The sequence below is a fragment of the Pogoniulus pusillus genome, chromosome Z, assembly GCF_015220805.1.
Source record: "Pogoniulus pusillus isolate bPogPus1 chromosome Z, bPogPus1.pri, whole genome shotgun sequence".
NCBI classification, from domain to species: domain Eukaryota; kingdom Metazoa; phylum Chordata; class Aves; order Piciformes; family Lybiidae; genus Pogoniulus; species Pogoniulus pusillus.
This window is the reverse complement of record NC_087309.1, coordinates 101,437,782-101,463,045: the sequence shown is the minus strand read 5'-3', so window position 1 is coordinate 101,463,045 and position 25,264 is coordinate 101,437,782. Positions and strand designations below refer to the sequence as shown.

Below are 25,264 nucleotides of genomic sequence, written 5' to 3'. Positions count from 1 at the left end.
CTGTCTAGCCCTTGATGACCAAAGTTTTTAGAGGTATTTATGTGTTTAAGTGCTTTGGTACTTTTTGATCTTGTTCACTTAAGGTTTAATCTCGTGAGGTGCTTTAGTAAAGAAGTGCAAATTCAGTTCAATACCTGTGGTTGGGGAACTGAGTCTGATCAAGTGTTTTCTCGATTCTATGAGGCTCACAAAGTGAGATACTGATGCTCACGGGAGCCATCTAGTTTTGCTGCCAGGAAATCAGAAGGGAATAGCAGAAGGCAAGGGAATGGCAGAGAGTAGGAAAGGGTAATACGGTAAAAGTCTGGATCCATCTCGGGCCACTGCTGTACCCTAAACCACACAGGAGTGTGAGAAAAGCAAACAAGCCTTATCACAGGGTAAGCAAGTGCCCTACTTTAACATCTTCCTTGTTTCATTCCAATTAACTAGGGCTGAATACTTTCTGCCTCCATGCAATGCAGGAGTGACGAAGCTACCTGGCAAGTAAATTCCCATTGTGTATCAGGAAACTCCACCTTTCCCCATGGAGGTGATGGTTGGCAGAGATCTGAGCTCTTCCCTCCTTTCTAATGACTAGTTATTTGTCTGCAACACTTTTGAAGCCTTGCCTTAGTGCTGTGAAGAGCTGCTTCACCAGTGTCATGCCATCATCCACGTGTTTTTGTGAACATTTTCCTGGCTTCTTGTCTTTTGTTTGCAGTCTGAGGACTCTAAGCAAGTCCAGGAGAGTTTAACCTTCCCAGATGCTGTAACAGGAAGAGGTGCTAGTTTGGGGCACTTGTACAAAAGCATTCTGCATCTCTCTGAGGCACAGCCTCTTGTTACCACTTGGGGAGTGCATCGCCCTCATCTGGCTGCTGCAGTTCAGTGTGAAACCCTTCTGTCTTCGTAAGGCTGTTTCCAGCCTCCTGCTCTTTCTCCCTGCTCTGCATGCTCCTTCCCAGTTAGCAGTGGTCCCCAGAGCAAAATTCAGTGCAGTACGGCCCCTTGCAAAGTGCTGTCTATGCCCAGCCACAGTGCTGCACCATGCTAAGGCAATACAGAGTTTGCAGTGTCTCCCATCAGGGGCTAGCTGGGAGGTCTTAGGGCACTCCAGAAGCCCGTATAAGAACATGCATACCAAGGACACACCAATATTTTCTGGGACCTCCAGCCCAACTGTCCACTCTGAAAAGCTCTTGAGATGTGCAATGGCTCTTTTCTTGATCCTTGCTGATCTCAAGAGGGTTTGCTGCTTTAGTAATAAAGGGCCCTGAGACTTTTAGGTCAGTCAGCACATCTGTCTGCATATTGCCTGCTTCCAAGGGACATCCTTGGAAATGAAGGTCGGTGCAAGCCACTCTCCAGATGTCACCACTGCCATGCAAATCCCCCCCATGCAATCCTCCCCATGTAGTTTACGGTAACAGAGAATGTGATCAAGTAGCTTTTCACACTTCTTTTCCCCCTTCATTGATTTTTCTCACCACTGCTACCACATAGTAGATTTGAACAAGGCCTGAAATGTTTTTGGGTCCTGATGGCAAACTGCCCTGCATTCACTGTAGAGAGGACATATGCCTGGGACTGAGCAGGAGCTCTCAGGCTGACACCATAGGTCTGGGTGCTAGGTTGGACTGGATGATCTTGGAGGTCTCTTCCAACCTGGTTGATTCTATGATTCTTGGAGACTCTGTTGATAAAGCAGTGGATTGGGCTGCAAATATTAACCACAGTTTAGCCAGAGCCAGCAGCAGACACTGAGATCTGGATGGTATTTTGATGTTCTTCTGTTCCTACTTGGTTATTTGGATTTTTTTAGCTTGTTCTTTTAAGTATTTTTTTACCCCTGTCCTGTTGCTGATGTGGCAGGATAGCCCCTGACTCTTGGTCTTGTACCTTGTGAAACAGTGGGATGCTGTCTTCAGCCTGGTGAGGGTTATAGGGCTGGACCCTGGACCCACACGCTGTTGATAGTTTATTGAGCTGCCCACCCTAGGCAATTCAATAACTAGAACGTAACTGAAAGTCATTTTTAGTGCTAATATTTGTAGTTCTCATCCTGCCTAGCTCTGTTCCTGTTCTCTTACAGCTTGTGGAGCTCTGACTTTACTTCCTCACACAATAGACTCTCTTGTGGTCTTGTTTAAATCTCACTACAGAAAACACTGTAGCAGATGCTCTCTGTCCTTTTAAATCAGTTTAATCAAATTCACCTTTGCTAAGGAGATCTTTGCATCTCCATTTGTTTTTCCACCTACAACCATTAGAGGAGCAATATGATCACCTTATATGGGACCATCTCAGAGGTGATGGATTAAATGGCCTTAACTGCGTTGTGAAAATGCTCTAAAGCTTGATGAATGCCATTTTGGCTATGCAATGGAGTGACAAGGACTTTAGATATCTTAAGTATGTGTTATTAAACAAATACCAGCAGCTGGTAACAGCAGAAGGCATTGCAAAAATTCCTGGGCTGCTGCCACCCACCGGCATCACCGCCAATTAGTTTTGCAATGTCTAAATTTTCCCCTGCAAATGTCCAATTTCCATTTTTAATTCTCATAAAACACAAAGGAGAGGTCTAGAAGGAATTCCCCTTCCAGCAAGCCTGATACATTATCTCTCTTAGCATGGAACAAGGCAAGGCAAATGAAGGCAGAAAGCCCCTCGTGTTGAAATGACAACCACCTCTATTTTTTTTGTAGACACAGAGACCAGAATTGGTGGATAAATTCTTGGGCTTGTTTTCTAGCCTGTTTTCTGACTTCCAGAAGTACATACTAACTGGGAAAGGAAATCCACATCTGACTTCTCTCTGTAGGCATTTCTGATGTTGTGTGTACAAGGGAAAAGAGGACTCATGTTATGGAAAGTATGGACTGACCTGACCCTACCCAACCCCCACTGAGATCACAAGTGTCTTCCACCTCCTCCTGTGGGCTGTGGAGCTGGATTATAATTAAATGCCTGTCTATTCCTGGCACAGGGAGGGGGAGAGGCTGGCACAAACCTGATCAATTCCAAGCAAGTCCCTGCAGCCAGTCTGCAGCTGCCATGCAGCCAATGAGATTCCAGTACTTTGCAGCTTTCACAGGCAAGCACGATGGCAGCTTCCTAGAAGGGATGATGGAAGGGTCTGTCCTGGTCTAGCTGACCGTGAAGTGGGGAGTGAGGGGTTGTAGCAACAGGCAAATAGCTGTTTGCTATGCCTGGGCATGGAATTAATGGCTGAAACGATGTGCTTTGCTGTGTGGGACAGCCTGGGTCCTGCAGGTGTTAAGGAAGCAAGGTAGGAAAGCCTGTACAATTCATCAGTCTCCAAAAGCCTTCACAAGCATGTTAATTGGAAAGAAATACCCAGGGATGCTCTTGTGCCTGCAGCTGACACCACTGAGTGGAGAAAAAGGAGATGTCTGATGCCTCTAGACAAAAAGACAGAAGGAGAGCCAAGAACTGGGGGAAGTCCAACCACCTGCTGTGGGAGGTGGGACACAAGCCACTCTCTCCCAGCTGTGTGCTGCTTGCTGGGGTACACCTTCCTGCAAGAATGTGAAGAAACGGGCAGCTTTATAGAAACACAACACAGGTTTCTGTTTTAATGAGAAAATAATTATATACTTGCATTGTAGGCCTCACAGTCACTATAAAACAGAAGCAGGATAACATTTAAGTAGTTAACATACAGAAAGCCAGATATTGTTGAAACTGATTGATAAGTCATGACAAGGATGCCGCCTTTTCGTTGCCAAACATGTCAATGCTACTGTATTTGCCTTCAGATAATGTTCAATACGGAGCAAGATGAAGCCCAAACTGGCAGCTTTTTAAAATTAATTGTTCAGAAAACCTGCACTGTAACCCCAAACTGCTTATAATCACAAATGCTAATGCTTAACTATTTCTCAATACACAGTTTCATTAAAACCAGTCTTTGCCACGGGAAAGGATCTGAGCATTTCTTCTGTGGAGACAAAGTTAACTCTACAATAGTGCTCTTTTGTTGCATCTGATATAGTTATATATAGATAGATATGTATTACTGGCATATACTTTTATAAACACCTAAGCTTGGTAACATGCAAATGAAATAACGGAGGCAAGTAAACTGCATTGCACTCGTGATGCCACAGCGTCGGTGGTGTGCTGCTGACAACGAGTGCCCATAATTTCTGGAAGAGAAAAACTCTGCTGGGTGGAGTTTGGCTATCCTGGACTGATGCATGAAAATTCTCTTGCTGCAGGAGCTGGAAGCAAATGCTTTTAGCATGGAGGACTTCATCTAGCCTCTCCCACCACCACATCTCCTTTCTGGGGGAACAAATTCATCTTCACTTCAAAGACTGAGGGCCAATTGTGGCAGTAGGGGAGGATGTGGCGAAGCACTGAGATGTTTTATGATAGATGAAAAATGTCACTGGCTTCCAGTGACAGCAAGAGGAAAATACAGGCTTGCAGGTTCAGGGAGCAAATACTAGGGGAAACTCTGAAGAGCGTTGTTTGGTGCAAGAACACCTCCCTGCAAGCACAGGGGCTGTCTCCTTTGCTCAGGATACCACTTTTCCCCCCGTCCCACTTATCTCTCCCCAAGGGTGGAGATATCCAGGACTCCTCTTGGTACAGATGTGCAAAGCTCACAGAAGCAGCTGCATGACATATGGTGTCACTGGAGTGCTGCATTGGTGGCATTGCTTTTGGTAGCGACCCACCTGCTGACTGCCATGTCTGAACAGCAGGTCCACTTCATTAGGCATGTAAATCCTTCATAAGCGTGGTGCCTCCCCATGCACCTGGGTTTAGAGAGAGAGCATCTTTGAGATAAGCTGGCTGCCCGTATCACAGTGAACACTCAGTTCAGCCGGGTTTTCTTCTGTTGAAGAGCATTTGGGGAGAGCACTGACAGAACTGAGTTAACGGGTGCACACAGTTATTTGCTACGATCCCTGAAAACAAGCCTCAAATGACAGCCTAGCATCCATAGAGAGAAATCACGTGCTGGAGGAACTGAATGTGGGGTAGGGGGCTAATAATTTGGTTGCAAGCTCTGTTTAAGAAAAGCACCAGAATTTTCTTCACAGTATCGGTACTCATTCTAAATAAGCTGTTTCAGGACAAAACAGCACAGCATGCCATGAAAACACAGAAAGGCTTAAGGGATGACCAGTATCCTGGCTGATTATTCTTTTAGAAGATGTCAAGGTAATAATAATTTGTTTATTAAAAAAAGACAGAATATTTCATATAGAAAAAAAAAGCTCAGTGTCTTTGTTGTTTGTTTGTGTTTTTTTTTTTCCCTGTCACTTCTCAAACTTGTTGGTTTCTAGTCCAGAAATTATGGTTCCCAGTTGTAAAATATTCCTATTGTATTGCTCGTGTGAAAAGAAAGAGTAAACCCGCAGCCTCTAGACTACATACAAATACAAAGCACAAGAATAAATACCACATTTCTTTTCCTAATTGTCAGCTTACAAAACTGGTCAATACTTTGCAATTGTGACTCATGCAAATACCATGTTGGGTAAAATTTTAATATCACAAATACTGCATTAACTCAGTGCCTTGTTTTTATATCCCCTTTCAGGAAAAAAAAAAAAAAAAAAGGGAAGAAAAAAAAAAAAAGAAAAAAAAAAGGAAAAGGAAGGAAGTAGCACTCACCCCTATAGCTGGTAAACAGCTTTGGAGAAAATAACCAGCACGCACACTGCCATACCTTTTCTGGTACGCCAGCCTCATGCACACGACTGCAAACACACACACACACATTCACAGATCCACACTAATCCTTCACTGCCCGTCCCAAGCCTAAGCAGTAACTAAAGGCCCTATGGTTTACTTGTAGCACTGAAAACACTGGCTGAACGGCAAGAATAATATCTTCTTCCCTTGTCTGCTCTTCCTTGCTCACTCCTTCCAACTCGTTATGCCCTTTAGCTTTTCTGTTGCCTGGAAACGTGAAGACTTCCACAAAGCACACTACTTCAAAGGCTTTTTATGTTGTATAAACATAGCTGAAGACGTATTTATCTTTCTTCATTTCATACCTCTTTCTAGGCCAGAGTCTGGCTTAGTTCAATTATTGCCTCATTTAAAAATTATATGTCCTTTATTTGTATTCCCGTTCCCACTACTTTTCTATTTCAAACTATCTGTCTGAGATTTTACATATTCCATTCTTTTCCCTCCCCACCATCAAAAAATAGTTGTCATCCACTAAATACAGATTTTATATTTAGAAACTTTTTAATGTAAGTATGCTCTGAGAACCTGGAGCTCAGGTGATATTGCAAAAGCGTACAGGATCCTAAAGCTAAGGTAATCCATTTGGCTTAGCTCTCATCCCCATCTATTCCACTCCTAAATTGTGGTGGCTTGTGTTTGCAACACAAGGACTGTTTTATGGAGCCTACTGCATTGTGTATTTGCAATTAGTGCCTCCCTGTTTCCTGATTATTTTTTTTCCTTTTTGAACAGATGTATTAGCAGAAAGGGGAGCAGAGCCCAATTCTTCACTCCCCCCACCCCAAACCACCCCAATCTCAATCCCAACCCTTCAGTCTCCTCAAACAAATAGCAACAGAGGGCAATATCGCTGTGTTTTGTAGCTGGATAGGAGTACACTGAAGTGATGCCAACTGTCTTGGTGCAGAGGCTGTGGGAAGTGAAGGAACCACAGAAAGATCTGGTGGAAGTTGCTGGGGAGGGAATCTGTGATCCCCGGGATGAGGCAGGGCTTTCAATTCGGCCAGCAGCAAGCACGACAGCGAGCCCTGGCTGCACTCCTGCCATGAATCTGCAGGCTCTCCGGTCATGGGGACAGCTACCCTCTAGACCCGCGCCCAGGAGCTCCCACCCCCTACAGCCTCCCCATTGCACGATTTGAAGAAGGGGATGGAGGGAAGGAGAAGGGGGTTATTTTGTAGATGGGATTTTGTTGTTTGCTTTAGGATTGCCAGGAGCTGGATTATTTCTATGTCTATGTGCATCGTTGCGTTTGTTGTGTGTTTAATAAATATCGGACTAAAACACTGCCGCTTTCATAGTGGGGTTTTCTTTTGCGTATGTTGTTTTGTTTGCTTTGTTTTCTTCTTCCTTTCCTTCTTCTTTTTTTTTTTTTTTTTTTTTTTTTTTTTTTTTTTTTTTTTTTGGTTTCAGTGTGTCTGGTCACTGTCTTCACTCTGCAGCACGGTTACTCGTCCTCCTCCCGGTTGGCATAAATCCCGGCTTCCCAGCGAAGCGCCAGAGCACTCTTTCTGCGGTTCACCCTGGTCGCCTCAAGGACCTGGCCAAGAGAGAAAAGGAAAACATAGCACATTACTCAGCTGACTCTGGCCCCCTGTGCTGGGATGCCACTCACTGCACACCCAGGCAGGCAGGGACCAGTTGACCCAACCCTTCCTGCAGGGCTCCCAGTGCTGCACCTCGTGGAAACTGGGAGGTTTCATGCGATGAGGCACTTGCTGATGTGAAGGTGAAGGAGATGGCACACGAGAGTAAAGCCACACTGGGGAGGGACAGAAGTGGTAGGAATTGTCTAGCAGCATCCAGGTCACTTCAGAGGAGCCCCAGATGCCTCTTACCAGCCCAGCTGCACATTGCCCCATTCCTTCATGTCAAAGACAGGGGACAGGGTTTTAGTCCTCTTCCCAGAGGTAGCCGCACACCTTCAGTACCAGAAGGCAGGACTCACCCAGGAGCTCTGTCCAGAGTTTTGGAGCTGCATGTGCAGCCTGGAAAGCACTCTGCTTCTTATTTCAGCAGGTCACACCCAGAGGCAGGGCTAGACAGCTGCTCCTGCACCTTCTTGTGGTCTTTGGCTTGCCAATGAGCCAGAGGCAGAGCTAGACAGCTGCTCCTGCACCTTCTCATGGTCTTTGGCTTGCCAATGAGCTAGAAGCAGAGCTAGACAGCTGCTCCTGCACCTTCTCATGGTCTTTGGCTTGCCAATGAGCTAGAAGCAGAGCTAGACAGCTGCTCCTGCACCTTCTCATGGTCTTTGGCTTGCCAATGAGCTAGAAGCAGAGCTAGACAGCTGCTCCTGCACCTTCTCATGGTCTTTGGCTTGCCAATGAGAAAGCCTGTGCACTGTGATCAATGTGCTCTTGGAGTGAAAAAAGTCACTCTGTGCATATGGAAAAGGAGGACCTGTACAGCCTGTAGGGTCTGGTAAAAGATAGGCCTTGATATCCTTTTCATACACACATATAAAAACACACACACTGTATATGTATTATATATAGGCATGCACACACAGAACAAATCAACCAAAGTAAGAAACAGCTTTAATATGTGTTTTAGCCAGATGAAAAAAAAAATAATCAGGTGAAACCAAAAGATGTTGCTGTGATGTGCAGCTGATGCACTCCTTGGCAAATAATGCATGGCAGTGAGCATTTTCCTCTCAGAAGAGTGTGACATGAAAGGGTCTAAAGCCTTCTCACAGAAGCACATAGCAATGTTGTTTTCTGACCAACACTGATCAGCAGCTCTACAATTAAACTGCAAACTGCCAATATATGCACTGCCTTCAATGTGCTTTAAAACTTCCTTCCCAGAGAGGAAAAAAAAACAAAACAAAACTTAATTTTGAAATGTTTATACAGTTGAAAGAAAAAAAAAATGTAGAAGAATCCCCAACAAATACATTGCTGTTTACTGGAACAGTGCCTGCCATCCCTGGTCTCCAGAGCTTCCTGCACATTGCTCTGCACATTCTGACTGCAAAAGCACAGCTACCAACCTCTGGAGAAAGGATGATGCTTAGGGTTAGGGTTAGGGTTAGTTAGAGGTTAACTTTCCTGTGTAGGAAGTCAGGTGCAGTAAGGACTTAAGATTTGACTGGCATAAACCCAAGCAATTTAAGACTAAAGATTGTGACAAGATGCGGTTGGAAAAGTACACAGGTACTGGGGGCTCTTGTGCAGGCAGTATTGGCAAGTCAGCTCTGACTTGTGAGATGAAATTACAGGCTGTGACTTTACTTATGGACATAAGAACACACTTCTGCACCCAGTCTTCCACTCAGGAGCTGAAGGGAGGGTGGACTTCTGCCAGCTTTGTTATATTCTTATGCCTCCTAGTTCCTTCTGACTAGGACTGTGAACAGGCCAAAGAACTAGAGGCAAAATCCAGCCAAAAGTGACAATTTAGAGCTAAAGGTCCACCTGCTTCCTGGCATATACCTGATCCGAGTCCACTGGCGTGTTTTTTGGGAATTTTTGCCCAAATCAGCCCCCCTCTTCACAGAGCAATCACCAGAGAGGCAGCAGGGTTGAGCAGTTTTTGTTTCACCCAGCAGAGGGCAAATGTGTTCACAAATCTAACAATTCATCAAAAAACCAAACCAAACAATGCCCTCCCAAACCAAACCAAACCAAACCAACCAACAAATAAAAGAAACCAACAAAAGAAACCAGCAAAATAACAAAGAAAACCCAACAACAAACAAATACCAAAACTGCCCCCCACCAGCCCCGAAACCATCAGAATATCTCTGGTCATCACAGAATCACAGAGTCAGGGTTGGAAGGAACCACAAGGATCACCTAGTTCCAAGCCCCCTGCCATAGGCAGAGACCAGGTTGGCCAGAGTCTCATCCAGCCTGGCTTTAAACACCTCCAGGGACAGGGCCTCAACCACCTCCCTGGGCAACCCATTCCAGCCTCTCGCCACTCTCATGGTGAAGAACTTCCTCCTCACGTCCAGTCTGAATCTCCCCACCTTCAACTTTGCTCCATTCCCCCTAGTCCTGTCACTACTTGATAGCCTACAAAGTCCCTCCCCAGCTTTTTTGTAGGCCCCCTTCAGATAGTGGAAAGCCACAAGAAGGTCACCTGGGAGCCTCCTCTTCTCCAAACTGAACAGCTCCAACTCTTTCAGTCTGTCCTCATAGCAGAGGTGCTCCAGCCCTCTGATCATCCTCATAGACCTTCTCTGGACACACTGCAGCATGTCCACATCCCTCTTGTAATAGGGGTCCCAGAACTGGATGCAGTACTCCAGGTGGGGTTTCACCAGAGCAGAGTAGAGGGGGAGAATCACCTCCCTTGACCTGCTGGCCACACTTCTCCTGATGCAGCTCCAGATCTGGCTAACCCTCGGGGCTGCAAGCACACACTGGGGCTCATATTCTATCAGCTTGTATCCAGTGCAGTGGAGCTACTCCTGCTGCAGCAATGAGGATCAATTTAAACTGTATCTTCAGAATTTTGAGTGGCTAAAACATGTCAATTTAACTCAATCCAAACAAAATAGAAGAAATAAAAACTAGAATTGGGTATCAAAGCTTCCTCTTATTACCTTTCTAGAATAAGAAAAAAGCACTGGCTGCTCCAGGGTTAGTATTAGAAAGGAAAAAAAAAAAGGTGTATTTACACCACCTGAAAATAAACTACATTTTACATAACCTACAACAGTCAGCCCTTGCTGGAAATTACAGTGCTGTGATGGTCTCACGTGATGACTTTCAATGGTCAGCACCCTTAAGCTTTAACGATTTCTGCTTTGGATTAGTCAGCTCCTCTTTGTCTTAAAAGAGGTCAACAGGATTTCTTCCATTTATCCCCTGTCTGTGAATGTCTCCAGAAGCTTGCCTGCTTCTGAAAATGTTACTGGTTGCTCCAAGGAAAGCTGTTTCCAGGATTGCAATCTCATCTTGAATACTGTGTTCAGTTTTGGGCTCCCCAGTTGAAGAGGGACAGGGATCTGCTGGAGAGGGTCCAGCAGAGGGCTACGAGGATGATTAGGGTACAGGAGGGCATGGCTTATGAGGAGAGGCTGAAGGACCTGGGGCTTTTTAGTCTGGAGAAAAGAAGACTTAGAGGGGATTTGATAAATGTTTAGAAGTATCTGAGGGCTGGTCAGGAGCAGGGGGACAGGCTCTGCTCACTTGCTCCCTGGGATAGGACAAGGAGCAATGGGTGTAAGTTGCAGCACAAGAGGTTCCACGTCAACACAAGGGGGAACTTCTTTAGTGTAAGAGTCAGAGAGCACTGGAACAGGCTCTCCAGGGAGGTCGTGGAGTCTCCTTCTCTGGAGACTTACAAGGCCTGTCTGGATGTGTTCCTCTGTGATCTGTGTTAGATAATATTGTCCTGCTCTGGCAGGGGGATTGGACTCAATCTCTTTGGGTATGATTGTATCAGAGATACCATGAGAGCATTGAATGTGGACTTAGCCCTTCCAGTAAAACAAGTACTGATGTCCTGTGTAGCACTAACAAACAAACCCTCTAAACAGTAGACCAGGTACAAACAAGTTAAAGGTCTTTTTGAATAGTTACTCCAAAATTATTTTTCTAATCTACTGACAAGGGTGTCTGACCTAAAATAACCCTCATTTTTACTAGGCTGTGTCAGTTTTACACTTGCCAGAGGAAACAATGGGGTAATTATAGCACGCAACTGGAATGATTGAGTGGAGAATTGGGACTCCTCAATGGAGCATTGAATTCACAACCCAGGAAGCTGCTTGCCTAAAATAGCAAACAATCTCCATTTAAAAATATTCCTGGCAAAGACCTGGTCTGTCTGTAGACCCATCAAGAGCTCAGCACCCAGAGGCTCTTCCCAGCAGGTTAAAGGAAGGCTTTTGTTTTTGCAGTTGTTCTGGGGATCTACAACATGCTGATTTTTGGCCATGTTACAGAACACCAAGTGTCCTCCCTGACGATGCCTCGTGTCAGCTCAGTGCGTGCAGGAAGGGCAAGCCAGGCAGGGCTAGGCTTGGGTGTTCAGGATGGCCCAAGGCAGCCAAGCCTTGGGAGAAAATGTCCACCAAAAAAAATCAGAAAGATCATGAAGCAGCCAGTTCATTTGAGCTTGGACTGAAGAAATCATCTCCTAAGCCCTATTGGAAAGGCCAGGTCAGTGAAAAAAGAAAAGTTATAAAAAATGTCTTATTTTGGAGAGGCAATTTGGCTACTAGCTGCAATAGATGAGGAAGAATTTGGAGGAAAGAAGTGGGTTTGAGAGAAAGGCAAATGCACCAAGATAAAAAGGTGTGTCAGGCTGCAAACCTAATCTTCACTTCCCTGCACAAATGTTTGCTATGTGGGTCTTGTGGTTGTGGCTCTGAGGCCTTGCTAAGAATTGCAGAAGGCTTTTTTCCTGACAGATCTAATTTATTTTTGAGGGTTTTAAAAAAATAAGTAAGTAAATAGAAACAGCAGCCACTATCAGAGAGAGAGTTTATTTATCTAAGACAGAGACTAGCTTGTCCTGAATTTCCCTCCAACAGATATACCAATAATTGCTCTCTTACTGGCAACAAGAGAATAAAAAGCAACATACAGATAGGCTTTACTCCAAAGCATATTTATCCCTACCACTGAAAGAATACAGATAGGCTTTACTCCAGAGCATATTTATCCCTACCACTGAATGAATACAGATATGCTTTACTCCAAAGCATATTTATCCCTATGACTGAATGAAACTGACTTCTCTACACTTTGGGCTAATTTTTTTATTGAACAGTAGCAGCAAAATGGATGTAGAATCAATATTATTTTTCTGGAGTATAATATTTTACTGATTCTTCTCATTTGTACCTGGAAGAACTAAACCCACTAGAATCAGAGAATGTGAAGGCCTGGATATCAAAAATCTACCAATACTGTGCAGGAAAATCACTGCACAGGTCACCTCCATGGAGCACACCACGCACAAAGAGACAGGCAGCACAAAGGCAGGGAACAGGATGCCTGCTCCTGCAGATATGGGCATTTCAGCTCAGGAACAATAAATTAGATTCTTTAATGTGAAACTGAAACTGCTGAGGGACAATGAACATCTGTTTCTCCAGTATGAAGTTATTTTCTCTACCATAACAACTTCACTATTCACTTAATAGACAGTGAGCACAGCGAGGAGCTCTGTGTCTGACACAGACATGTGCTTACCTGGAAAAGAGAGCAGCAGTACTAAGACATAAACTGTGTGCCCTCTGCCATTAAATCCAGTGTGCTGGTTTTAGGTTTAGGAACAAGAATTCCCAGCAGCAGCCTTTAATTTTGCATAAATGTCACCTTACTGTGGTATCTCCTATAGCACAACTGATATTGGGCAGACTCAGATAATGCCATGTACATTTGGAGATAGGTGTAATTGTAAGGACAAAAGCAGAAGATTCTGAGGGTAACAACAATCTATCTATGTGCAGGCACACAGTTATCTGTGGTCTCTTTAGAACAGCAGATGAATGTGCTTTTAACATAGGCTGCAGGAACCTGGAGTTCATAAAAACCACATCAACCTAATGAAGCAGGATGTGTTTTGCTGCACCTCATCCAGCCTCAGCAGTTACTGCACCTTGCTGGAGGTTTGCTGCCTCCCAGAGCAGAGCCCCTAGGTGTGGAAGCTGGCATGGGCACAACTGGGTCAGCTCCAGTGCTGCTGACAGAGATAAAAACTCATCCACCTGCCCACACCAGAGTATATTATGGAGAGCTGCAGCGGACAGGGGACACTGCTCAGCTGTGGGGCCAGCTGAGTCAAGGGGCATCATGTCTTGAGTCTTGCTGTTCCTTCTGAAACAACTGTCTGGTTTCAGGGGAAGAAACCCAGTGAGAATCAGTTTCTTCAATCAGAGGCTTAGCACTAGGGATTACCCAGGTGGCATGCTTTCACATGCATACAGAATCTCCATGTATTACAATCTTTTCCATCTATGCACATTCATTTTCAACTCATTACTCCTTGATCAGTACCATTTTACAAACCAGACATGTTTCTTCCCAGAAGGCAGCCAAAGGTTGGGCATGCAAAAACTACATCAGAGCTTCTGGCCTCACACCACATTAAATGCTCTGATCACTACTTACTACTCATACATCATAACACAGATTATTGTGCAGCTATTATGGGGCAGAAGAGGCCAAACCCACATCTAAAATTTGGTCTATAAAAGCAGACTGCTTTTATACAGATTAGTTTTCTATAAATACTCTACACAAAGATCAATCATGGGTTTGTATCAGTAAGATAAACCCCACACTCAATTATTTAATGACTAGGAAAAAGCATATACTCGGATTTGATTTACTCTCCAGGACAAAAATTGTTCATGTATTAGTTCTGAGGTAGCTGACATGCTCAAATAAGTTACAAAATAAGGAAATAGGGGAAGGTTCCTGTTCATAATAAAATGCTAATGCTGGAGAAACAAATGCCAGTCTTTACCACATTCTGTCTGTGTCTCTCAGACAAGACCAGGTTGACACAGAAAATTAGAGACAATAGAAATGTCCACATTTTTGAGCACCTTGTTCTGAATGAACACTGGAAAAGTGTAGTCAGTATCAGCTTCCTGCTCTTACAGCTGTTGTCTTTGTCAAAATTTGGCTTTGTAGGGGTAAGGACTGTGCAAGTTACTGCCTTGCTGGAATAACAAATGTCACTGTAAGTAGCCTTCCTTTAGCAGGTCTGGGCTTCTTCTGTTCTAAAACCAACAGTGATGCTCAGTTGTGGGACTGTGAGGTAGAAAAACTTTCCCAGGCTGAGTCCATACATTTGGATTTGAGTCTGATCTTCCACAGATGAAAGATTGGTGTGCAGATTGTCTCAAAAATATTAGAGATTTTGATAGTGCTAAATATATTGCAACTGGAGGCAAAGGAGAGCCACAGCAGTTTCACTTAGCATCTGAGGATGCTTGGATCTCAGGTTTGGCTCTGTCAGCTAAACAATAGCAGGGATTAAGAAGAAGTTCTCATTTCACACCTCAGGAATGCTCCAGTCCTGGGCAACAGCTCCCATCCCTTTAATTACAGCCCCTCCCATGCCAGAAATTGTAACTGGAATCCAAGGGTTAGTAAAATGGTCACAAAAAATATTTGTTGACGAGATACACAAGGGAGTATCCCACACACACACACTTGCACCTCAGTTTTGATACAGAACAGCACTGGCACACAGTATGAAAATGCAAACTGCAGTGACATGCACTTGGAATCATCATGCAAGATGCAGCAAAAATAAACAAGCAGTTGAAAAGTACCTCAGAAGTAACCTTGCTAGACAGTAATTTACAGGTGTACTGGTAGAAAGGGAAAAGACCAGCATTAGTATATTGAACAAGCATGTTGCAACTAGGAAACAAGAACAAAACAAAGACATTGCAAGGACTGGCACACCCCAGAGTACAAGATTTCAAGCAACCTGGTGTCATAAAAAAATAAATAGATTAGTCAGTTTGGTGGTTTTTTTTTTTTTTAATGATGTTGCTTGGCCAGTCTCAGTCTTGTTTACCATCAGTGCTTGATCTGTTTTCTTGCTGCTGCTTTTTTCTCTTTTCTCACCTGTTGAAATCTCTGCTGTAACACATTCTCTTTGGAAGAAGCTGCTCCCTTTGCCTGAGCACTGAAGTTCTTCCACAAGCAGATGTGATTGATTTGCCCTGTTTCTGAAAGGCAAAACCTGCAAACCCTGGCCAGAGTGGCCACCTGTTAGCCACTAAAGCCAGACATATAACAGAAAGTGGTGACATTCAAGGCAGAGACAGAATAGATGTGCCACTGAAACCACCTTCCTGCCTTTTGGTGTATCTTACATAGAAAAAAGCCCTGAAGCTGTGTAAATCAGTACAGCTGGTTTGCTTAGCACGTAACATGGAGTCTCTGTGAACACCAAGCCTCTCCACAATCCTATGCAGGACACCATAGATGGTGCTTTTTACCCCTGCAGCAGCACTGGCTCTATTCAGCACCCTGACTGCTCACAGTAGCCAAGGAAGTCTCTGGTTGCCTTCGTTCACAAAAGAGCAACACTGAGCCATGTCCACCTCTCAGGACTTGATGTGGTAGATATTGTTTTGGTCATCAGTTATGCTCCTTCCCCTACTATATTTCATCTCTGAGGGTGTTTGAAATATGCATAGATGTGGTGCTAAGGGACATGATTTAGTACCAGACTCGGCCGAGTTAGATAATGGTAGGACTCGAAGACTTTAAAGGTCTTTTCCTACCAAAATGACTTTAAGATTCCTTGATTCTCTACACATGTAATCACAGGCCAGTGATGTAATCTTTTGCTTCATTGGAGAAGTATTTCTCCTGAGACCACGGTCAAACATCTTCTTTTGACAAATCAAAGCTGTTTATTGTTTAAAGAGATATTGCTTAGCCTGGCACATAGAGTATTAGCTCAAGCTAGCAATGGTACAAGTGCAGCACTTCTTACTCAAATTATCTTTCCCCTGCCAATGGTGTGATTTGTTTACAAAAGGGGAGCAGAAAAAGGCAGGAAGGAGAAACAAAACACCCGTGCTGGTCTGAGAAGGCTCTCTCCAGTCTCTGCAGGACACTGCCCTCTAATAGTATTTTGGGAGGGCAGCAGCAAGAATGTGAATCTTGTTTGGCTCTCTGCAATGGGCTTAGAGGAGAATTACTATAGAGCACAACGCTGTGGGGCTGCAGTCTGCTCAGGGGCCCTGGAAAATTCACTGCAGCTTTGACAATTCCTTCCAGAAAAGGATCCATCTGACAACCAGTCTGACTGGCACTGATGCTCTGGCAGTGCATCTTCAGGTGTCAGTGCCAAGACAACTGCAGCAGCAGCAGCCAAGCTGGTACCCAGAGCGCTCTTCTTTGGTGAGACAGTGCCCAGATCTGTGCTCCTGTCAGGACATCAGGGTTCACTTCAAACTGTGGAAAAGACTATACAGATGTGGCCAACCTGCTTTCCAGGGAGCAAATGCACAACTCTCCAATCACCTGAGGAGTTGGACACAGGCAATGAGCAGAGACATCTTACATAGCTTCTGCGTGCCACAATTCACATGACAAATGGCATGTGGTCATTACAAGTTGTGGGATTTCAGCCACAAGCCACCAATCCATGGGCTGGGTAAATCACCTTTGGCCTTTGTAGGAACAGAGGAAAATTCAGGGTGAACACCAGCTGAGTGTCACCTCTTCAACAGAGCAGCTTCTGAGGCTGTGCTGAGGTTTCAGGCCACTAGACTGACTAGACACTCTTTGCTGGACTCTCAAGGACCAGTTCTGGTTTGCACGACTGGGAAATTCCATGCCTCAATTCTTATAAAGTTCCTACCAGCTTCTGCAAAAGAAGTACTTGTGTGACATGTGTCCTGCAAGTCTCTACCCTTCAGGGAAAGAGATTCTCTGCAGTGCTGCCAGAAAACATCACTCGCTGGAGCAGGTGGAGCCATTCCATTTGACTGGGTGCTTTGGGGAAGGAATGAAAACTAGGCAGTGGCTCTTTCTCAAGAAGGCTTTGAGATGCCTCTGCCAGAACAAGGGATGCTCCTTTTGCATGGACTAGCTTTCTGTGTAGCAGCAGGAGCCTGATGGAAGATGAAACCATGCTTTTTAGTGGCTTCAGAAGAAAATGAGGCCTTAAAGTTTCTGGTACACGCTGGAAGTTAACCTATTTGTGCTTTGAGTCAGCTCTCCTACTAAGTCTTAGCTAACCAACAGAAATGTAACAGGACCACTCCACATTGTATTCCTTCTGATTTTAAGTATGTTATGCTACTGTGCAATATTCAGGAGTAATGATTAAAAGCTGCCAGACTAGTGCAGCATTCCTTTTACAAACCTTCACTTATTCTCACACAGAATCACAGCATTTCTTAGATTGGAAAAGACCTTCAAGATCATCAAGTCCAATCATTAGTTTCACACTGACAAGTCCTTGACTAAACCAAATCTCTCAGCACAACATCTCATCACTATGAATTACTACGGTTGGGAAGGACCACCAGAATCATCCAGTCCAACCTATTCACCCCAGCATCCTTAATCACCAGACCACAGCCTCAAGTGCCACATCCACTCTTTTAAAACACCTCCAGGGATGGTGCCTCCACCACCTCCCTGGGCAGCCTGTTACAGTGCCTGACCACCCACTCAGTAAAGAACTTCCTCCCAACATCCAATCTAAACCTCCCCTGACGCAACTTGAGGCCATTTCCTCTTGTCCTATCATTAGTAATTTGGGAGAGCAGCTCCAGCCTCACTGCAACCTCCTTTTAGGTACCTAATGAGATTCTACCTTTAATGAATGTTACTAGAAAGCAGCATATTTGGAGCATGAGCTCCTCGGTGCTGGGGTCATTGTTCTGACATCTCTGGGAAATAACCTGGAGGACTGTGGCTGCTTCAGCAAACACTGTGTCCATTTAAGATTTTTTTTTAATTCATTATTACACTCTACTACCTTCTGCATTCATTTCCTACAGTAATGATGAGTCTGAACAAGAAACATCTTGTGTTCTGTTGGAAAACAGATGGCATAATGGTTGCACCTGATTTTTGATATTTCTTAGCTCTTCTTATTAGTGCCTCCAATAAGGAACACCTGAACTGGGGTAAAGTCTGCTACAGTAAGGACTCAAACGCAGGCATTCGTGTCACAAACTGAAATTCTGCTTTCTGTTTGTGTGGGAGAAAGATGACAAAACCGGGAGGGCAGGGGGTGGAAATCAGCATGCTGCCCATCAAAACAGCCATAGTAATTTTTTAGAAGTATTTCCAATCCACTTTTGCAAAGGGTGGTTTCTGAGGAGGTTATCAACATGAACTTAATATCTATTTGATCCACAAAGGTCAAAGAACAGCTAAAACAGCCCACTGAGGAGTCTTGGTGGTGTGTGAATTAACAGAGTCCGCCAACTGCAGGGCAGGTACCCACTTCTCTTACTATTAATTAAATGAAATTTGACACAAGTTGCACCTGATATTGGCAGTGACAGTTTTCCTCTCCACTGGTCCTCATCCTTCCATTTCAAACATGTGGTCCCTTACAATGAGTTAAAATCATTGCATGCTTGCGAGGCGATCCAAGCAGATTCTTGGGAAACAAGTGTTTCCATTGCCTGGATGTTGGTTCTTGTGAGTCCTGGTCTCCATCACAGAGCAAAAAGTGGAAAAGAAAACTGCACTTACACTGCTGTCGTCCATCCTTTCTCGTCTCTTAGTTTTGTGTGTTTCATAATCCTCCATGAGGGTCTGCATCAAGTTCTTGGGCCGCTGGGCTCCTGCAGGCTCCTCAGATGATGGGTCAGACTGTGAAACAGGGCCTTCTGTGGTAGGGGATGGAGGGGGTTTGATCTTCTCTATCTTTCCTGCAATGACATGAAAAGGAAAGATCTTTTCTAAGCTTTCCAGAAGATACCTGGAGAAACATATTCAACAGTTTTGGGTTTTTTTTGGTATGATAAAAGAGTATGGAACGAAGCCAGTGACAGAATCATAGAATCATAGAATCAACCAGGTTGGAAGAGACCTCCAAGATCATCCAGTCCAACCTAGCACCCAGCCCTAACCAATCAACTGGACCATGGCACTAAGTGCCTCATCCAGTCTTTTCTTGAAGACCCCCAGGGACGGTGCCTCCACCGCCTCCCTGGGCAGCCCATTCCAATGCCAATCACTCTCTCTGTGAAGAACTTCCTCCTAACATCCAGCCTATACCTACCCTGGCACAACTTGAGACTGTGTCCCCTTGTTCTATTGCTGGTTGCCTGGGAGAAGAGGCCAACCCCCACCTGGCTACAATGTCCCTTCAGGTAGTTGTAGACAGTAATAAGATCACCCCTGAGCCTCCTCTTCTCCAGGCTGCACACCCCCAGCTCCCTCAACCTCTCCTCATAGGATTTGTGCTCCAGGCCCCTCACCAGCTTTGTTGCCCTTCTCTGGACATGTTCCAGCACCTCAACATCTCTCTTGAATTGAGGGGCCCAGAACTGGACACAGCACTCAAGGTGTGGCCTGACCAGTGCTGAGTACAGGGGAAGAATAACCTCCCTTGTCCTACTGGCCACACTGTTCCTGATGCAGGCCAGGATGCCATTGGCTCTCTTGGCCACCTGGGCACACTGCTGCCTCATCTTCAGCCTACTATCTATCAGTACCCCCAGGTCCCTTTCCTCCTGACTGCTTTCCAGCCACTCAGTCCCAGCCTGTAGTGCTGCTTGGGGTTGTTGTGGCCAAAGTGCAGAACCCTGCACTTGGCCTTGTTCAATCTCATCCCATTGGCCTCTGCCCACCCATGCAGCCTGTCCAGGTCCCTCTGCAGGGCTCTCCTACCTTCCAACAGATCAACACCTGCTCCTAGCTTGGCGTCATCTGCAAACTTACTGATGCTGGACTCAATCCCCTCATCCAGATCATCAATAAAGATACTGAACAGGACTGGGCCCAGCACTGATCCTTGGGGCACACCACTAGTGACTGGCTGCCAGCTGGATGTGGCACCATTCACCACCACTCTCTGAGCTCTGCCATCCAGCCAGTTCTTGATCCAGCACAGAGTTGATACATCATGGTCACAGGTTTATGAAACACTCTCCCTTCTTCCTGAAATCCACTAAATGAAAACACTAAAAAACACTAAAAAAATAGAAATGCTACCAAATGATGCAACCCAAATTTATCTCATCATTACTGTTTACAGCAGTGCCTGGGTGAATGAAACCTCTCCCCTGCTACGGGACAAGAGTCTGCAAAATTCCAAGATTATCTTTCTTCTGGCTCAGACAATGCAACACCCAGGATGTCACCACTGCATGCCAGGGGACATACAGTGATATATCCAAAGAAGGCATCTTGTTAAGCCTTACTGACTTCTCTTCCAGTGCTTTTTATCTGCTTTGTAAGCTTGAAACACTTTGGGTTGGTCCCTGGTGCTACTCTTCCCAGAGAGAGTGATTTGCCATTGGAATGGGCTGCCCAGGGAGGTGGTGGAGTCACTGTCCCTGGAGGTGTTGAAGCAAAGCCTGGCTGAGGCACTTAGTGCCATGGTTTAGTTGACTGGATAGGGCTGGGGGATGGGTTGGACTAGCTGATCTTGGAGGTCTCTTCCAACCTGGTTGATTCTATGATTCTATTCTATGATTCTTCCTGCTATCTGCTTCCTGCAAGTTGCAGAGGGTGCTCTTGGATGCAAACCTGTGGCACAGCAGAATGAAATCTCCCTCCCATGTGCCCATCACTTAGACAGGGCCCTTCAGCCTGCTGGTGGCAGGATACTCAGGGAGGTGTCAGGCTGCTCTTTGAGCCCATTTCATCCAGAGCAGGGAGACCACTGCAACAAGTGGTGCAATATAGTGGTTCAGTGGATGGGAAGGGAAAAAAATGACATCCCCCAACCCCCGCACCAACTCTTGAAAATAAGGGAAATCATCAGAAGGATTGTGCAAGTTTTTATCAAACTCCCTGTCACTGAGACAAATGAAAACCCTACCTGCTCCCCCCCAAAAAAAAACATCACGACAGTGGTAGCCACTAGAGAGCAGCCTTGAAACCTCCTGTAATTTGTTCTTGAAGGAAGAAATGAAAGTCGAGACAACACTGCAGAGGTCTTTTACAAGAAATCCCCTTGCCGGTCTTGTTTAATCTCTGACAATCACAGGAAAACTCAGTTTCTCATTACAGCCTTAGCTTAAGCTGGCCAGTGCATGGGTGAGGCTGGGAATTCATCCTCCGTAATCACCCCACCAAAAAGGGAAGGGGTGATTCTACTCAGCCAGCATCTCTGGGTTGCACCAGCACTAGTTCTGGACAATCAGGAGATACAGTGCCAAAGCAGAGGACAACAGCAGCTCCTGAGCTGCCCAGCTGCACCCACATGTGACAATTTCGACTGCTCAGATGGGCAGAGTTAAGAACAATTGTCACCTTGCCAGACTAGTGGGTCAAAAAAATCTGCTGACAATAAAAGGCCTGAAAAAAAGGTGAGGTATTTTGATGCAATATCAACAAGAAAGAGTGATTGAGGGGACAAAGGCATAAACCACCCTTAGAAAGTAACCTGCAGGTGCCAAAGGTCATCATACAGCACTAACTTTGGCAAAAAGGAGATGGGAAGAAGGGGGCTTCATATAAGCAAGAGAAACTATTTTTTGAGATGCTTTTGGTATTTTTTAAGACACCTGCACAGCAGAGAAAACTTTTCAAAGTAATTTATTTCACTCCAGGTTTCTTTGGTCCTCTGCATAGCAGGTAAGCAACATGAACACACAAACACACAGACAAGCACACATTAAAAAGACAACTCTCAAAGATCCTCCCACTTCATACAGATTCATTGCTAGGAAAATGTTATTAGGACTTCTGGAGGTCTTCAGGGAAAAACAGATGAGGACTTCAGTGGAATGGAAGTCTTGAAGAGAATAAACTTTGCCTTTTTTTCCCCCCTTTTTTTCACTTCACACTGGTGCTTATGAAGGAGTAAGAAAGTAGTATCTCACATAAACTCAAAGACAGCCCTTCACAAAATTCTAATTTAAAAAAGATGTTCATGCATATGTATTATACCTGACCCTTAATCTTTATGTGTATATTGGACAAATTTTGCAGTGGCCAAATATACTGCAACAAGTTTCTGCTCCTCCCATGAAAGATATCTTCAGGCTGTGGTTGAACTTGAGAAATTTCCTTAGTGCAGGTATTTACCAGTGAAAAATGAGGGTGGAAAACGGTTTTCAGGGTGAAGTGGCACCTCTGACAGTGCTTATGCTCTGCAGCTTTCACTCAGGAGAGAAAAAAAAGACAGTCCTTACTATTTGGAGGGAATTTCCCCATGCCTCAATCATGAGACACCAAATATTCACAAAGGGTTTCTCTTCAACAGAAAAGCCATCATTGAAGCAAGACCCCTCATGTAATGAGTTTCACGCGTCCTCTGATGAACAGGATTACTCAAGCTAGGCACTAGAGGAAGTTAGACACATGTTCCTAATAAATGGCACATGGGAATTTCACCACCAAGTGTATGATGGATCCTCTTGTGTTACAAACTCATCATTGTGTTCAGATAAACTACTCAACAACCAGAGCTGGTCTGCCCTGGAGCGATGGTGTACTGCCTGCACACCACTGAGAAAGACACTGCCTTACTATGCAGCTGCCTCACCGAGCGCAGCAGGTGCTGCACCAAAACAACACAGGATATGCTCACATTTCAGTTTAGAGATCCACAATGACTCTCCCTTTAACCATGTTCAAGTATTCTTTTTGTCTTTTTTTGGGTTTACTTATGAGGGAATCCCAACTTTCTGAGAAAGGAGTTCACACAGGTTCTTCACCCTTCCCCAAGCACCTTGGAGAAGGTCTCGTCCTTTGTGCACAGAAAACACAGTCATTGTTCCACTGATCCTACTCTGTCTTGATGAAGTGATCTGAGAGAGGTTATAAAAGGCTGCTTTGAAGCATCACAAACAACTTTAAAAGATACTTCTTAGCAGTACAGAATTTTATCACTAGGAATCAGGTTGGCTTGTGCTGCGTGGTTGGCAGACACCAAGTTTAGTGTTACTGTCAATTGAGTGAAAAGTTGTGTGTCAGGATGGGAAAACCAGCCCGTTATCTAGAGTAATTAGCAGTTACTTCACACACACACCCACAGGAACTGTGTTAATCTTCCATACTTCACTCAAATTAGCAGTTCAGGCCGTTGCATTCCTTTTTTTTGTGTGTTTTGTGTTTCCATCATCCAGGGTAGGCTCAAAGCAGTGAAGTGTGGGAGGAGTAATAAATAACCAGAGCCCACCAGGAGTCCTAGTAAAGCTACTCTGCCCAATCCACCAACAGAAAGCATCCTGATAGGCAGGCTATTGCTAATCAAGTTAATTACTGCAACTCCTCAAAAGAGTGCTAGTAAGTTTACATTTCCCCACCGTTTAAGGATGAGCAACAGACTTTTCAAAATTAGACTTGACCTCTTTAATCCCTTTCTGTTGGGGTATCCTGATGTTAAAAACTAGTGTAACATTTCTTTTTATAGGAAAGGCAAATGTGTGACAGAGATAACTCTATTTCTTCTTTTTATCATCTTCAGTATTACTATTTTTTCCATGCAAAAAAATATTCACCTTACACGTTCTACAGCATATTCCTTACTTTGCCTACTATCAGTAAGTTTTCCTTTCTCCTCTGTGGATCACCTCACTACCTGGCCACAAGGAAGCTTTGCAGACACATTTTGCTGCAAGATGCTGAGCATACTGAGACAAAATGAAGGTTGCTGCAGTCTTCCATGGGATTGCATAGTATCCCTTCTCTGTATTTTGAAGGATGTCTGCAAGATCTACCTGCAGCACAACTGCCTAAAGGAACAGCAAGTATGAGATGAGGGTATGCACCCAGAAATTCTACGGCTGCAGAGCTAATTTTTGCTTGCTGAGAGCTCTGCTGAGTGCACCCACTGTTTAAAAAGTACCAGAAGTTAAAGATGTAAGAGCAAGTTTGGCACTGCTCTCTGTGGGTTTTTTGATCAGTGACATCCTTGCACATTGCCACAATTCATCTTTTCCTAGAAATTTGTCTTGTCACCAGCTGCAAATTGCAGTGGCCTAAGTCATTGGCTAATGGATCCCAATTTTCTTTCTTGAACAGACAGCCGTTGAACATTTAAAGGAAACTGTCTGGAATGATTCATTACACAGACACATGTTTACCATTCTCTTTAGGATGTAGTTTATAATGGACAATTTAGCATCAGGCACAAAGTAAAGGCCTTGCTGCGTAGAGGAATGAGAACAAATACAAGTGCACTTTTCCCTGCAATGCCACCTTAAAAGAAGCATTAATGTCAGCAACTCTTCCAACATCACTTGTGACTAAAAAGCAACCACTTCAGTCACTGGCAACTACAGATGATGCTGGTTTTGACAGCAGACATGAGCACACCTTTACACAAGTCCTCCTGTTTTAAGGTCTATATTGCGCTTGCCACTCCTGTCTTGCCGAATATTGCTCAAAACATCTCAGTTTATGGAGAAAGCTTACTATCAAAAGTGCTGTTCTGTAGGAGTAAATAACCACAGCACTCCACAGAAATTATCAATATCTGCCACATTTTTTTGGGGCAAGAAAACAAGTTAAAACCATCCTCTCTGCAGAAGAAACAATACCAAGTATCAGCTGTTTCTGTGCTGCGTAACACTCCAAATTCACAATCCAATTGGGTAATGGGTTGAATCCAGACCTTAACCAAGTTTTCCATGACTTAGAATACAAAAAGATCACCTTGCACAATTTTTTTGGAGGCATAGTGGGCTCAGATTTACACCAGCAGAAATAAAAGAAGTTATTTAAAACACTCTGGCTAAAATCTAAGCTTCCTCACAACAATGAATTTAATAAAAGCTTCTGAGTGAAGCATATACAGGTCTAGACTCATAAAAAACACTGCACAGAAATAAGCCTGGCATGTATTTTCCTATATATATATATATATATATGTTATAATAAGAAGGCACAAGTGCTTAATTTTTCTTTTTGAAAAGTGGAAGCAGGAGAGAGATTTGCTCTAACTGCTG

At 44.4% G+C, this 25,264-nt stretch overlaps 1 protein-coding gene across 3 annotated transcripts in view; it reads right to left on the bottom strand.

The window, feature by feature from the left end:
* Nucleotides 1-3,568: 3,568 nt before the first annotated feature.
* PALM2AKAP2 (PALM2 and AKAP2 fusion) overlaps nt 3,569-25,264 on the bottom strand; it is a 340,888-nt gene continuing 319,192 nt past the window's right edge. For all 3 annotated transcript variants that reach the window (XM_064176851.1, XM_064176850.1, XM_064176849.1), the window contains 3 exons: nt 18,888-19,066; nt 14,978-15,016; nt 3,569-7,261 (listed from right to left, as the gene is read on the bottom strand). In XM_064176851.1, the coding sequence (XP_064032921.1) occupies nt 7,169-7,261; nt 14,978-15,016; nt 18,888-19,066 (311 nt within the window). In that variant the 3' untranslated portion in view covers nt 3,569-7,168. The remainder of the gene's footprint in view (nt 7,262-14,977; nt 15,017-18,887; nt 19,067-25,264) is intronic.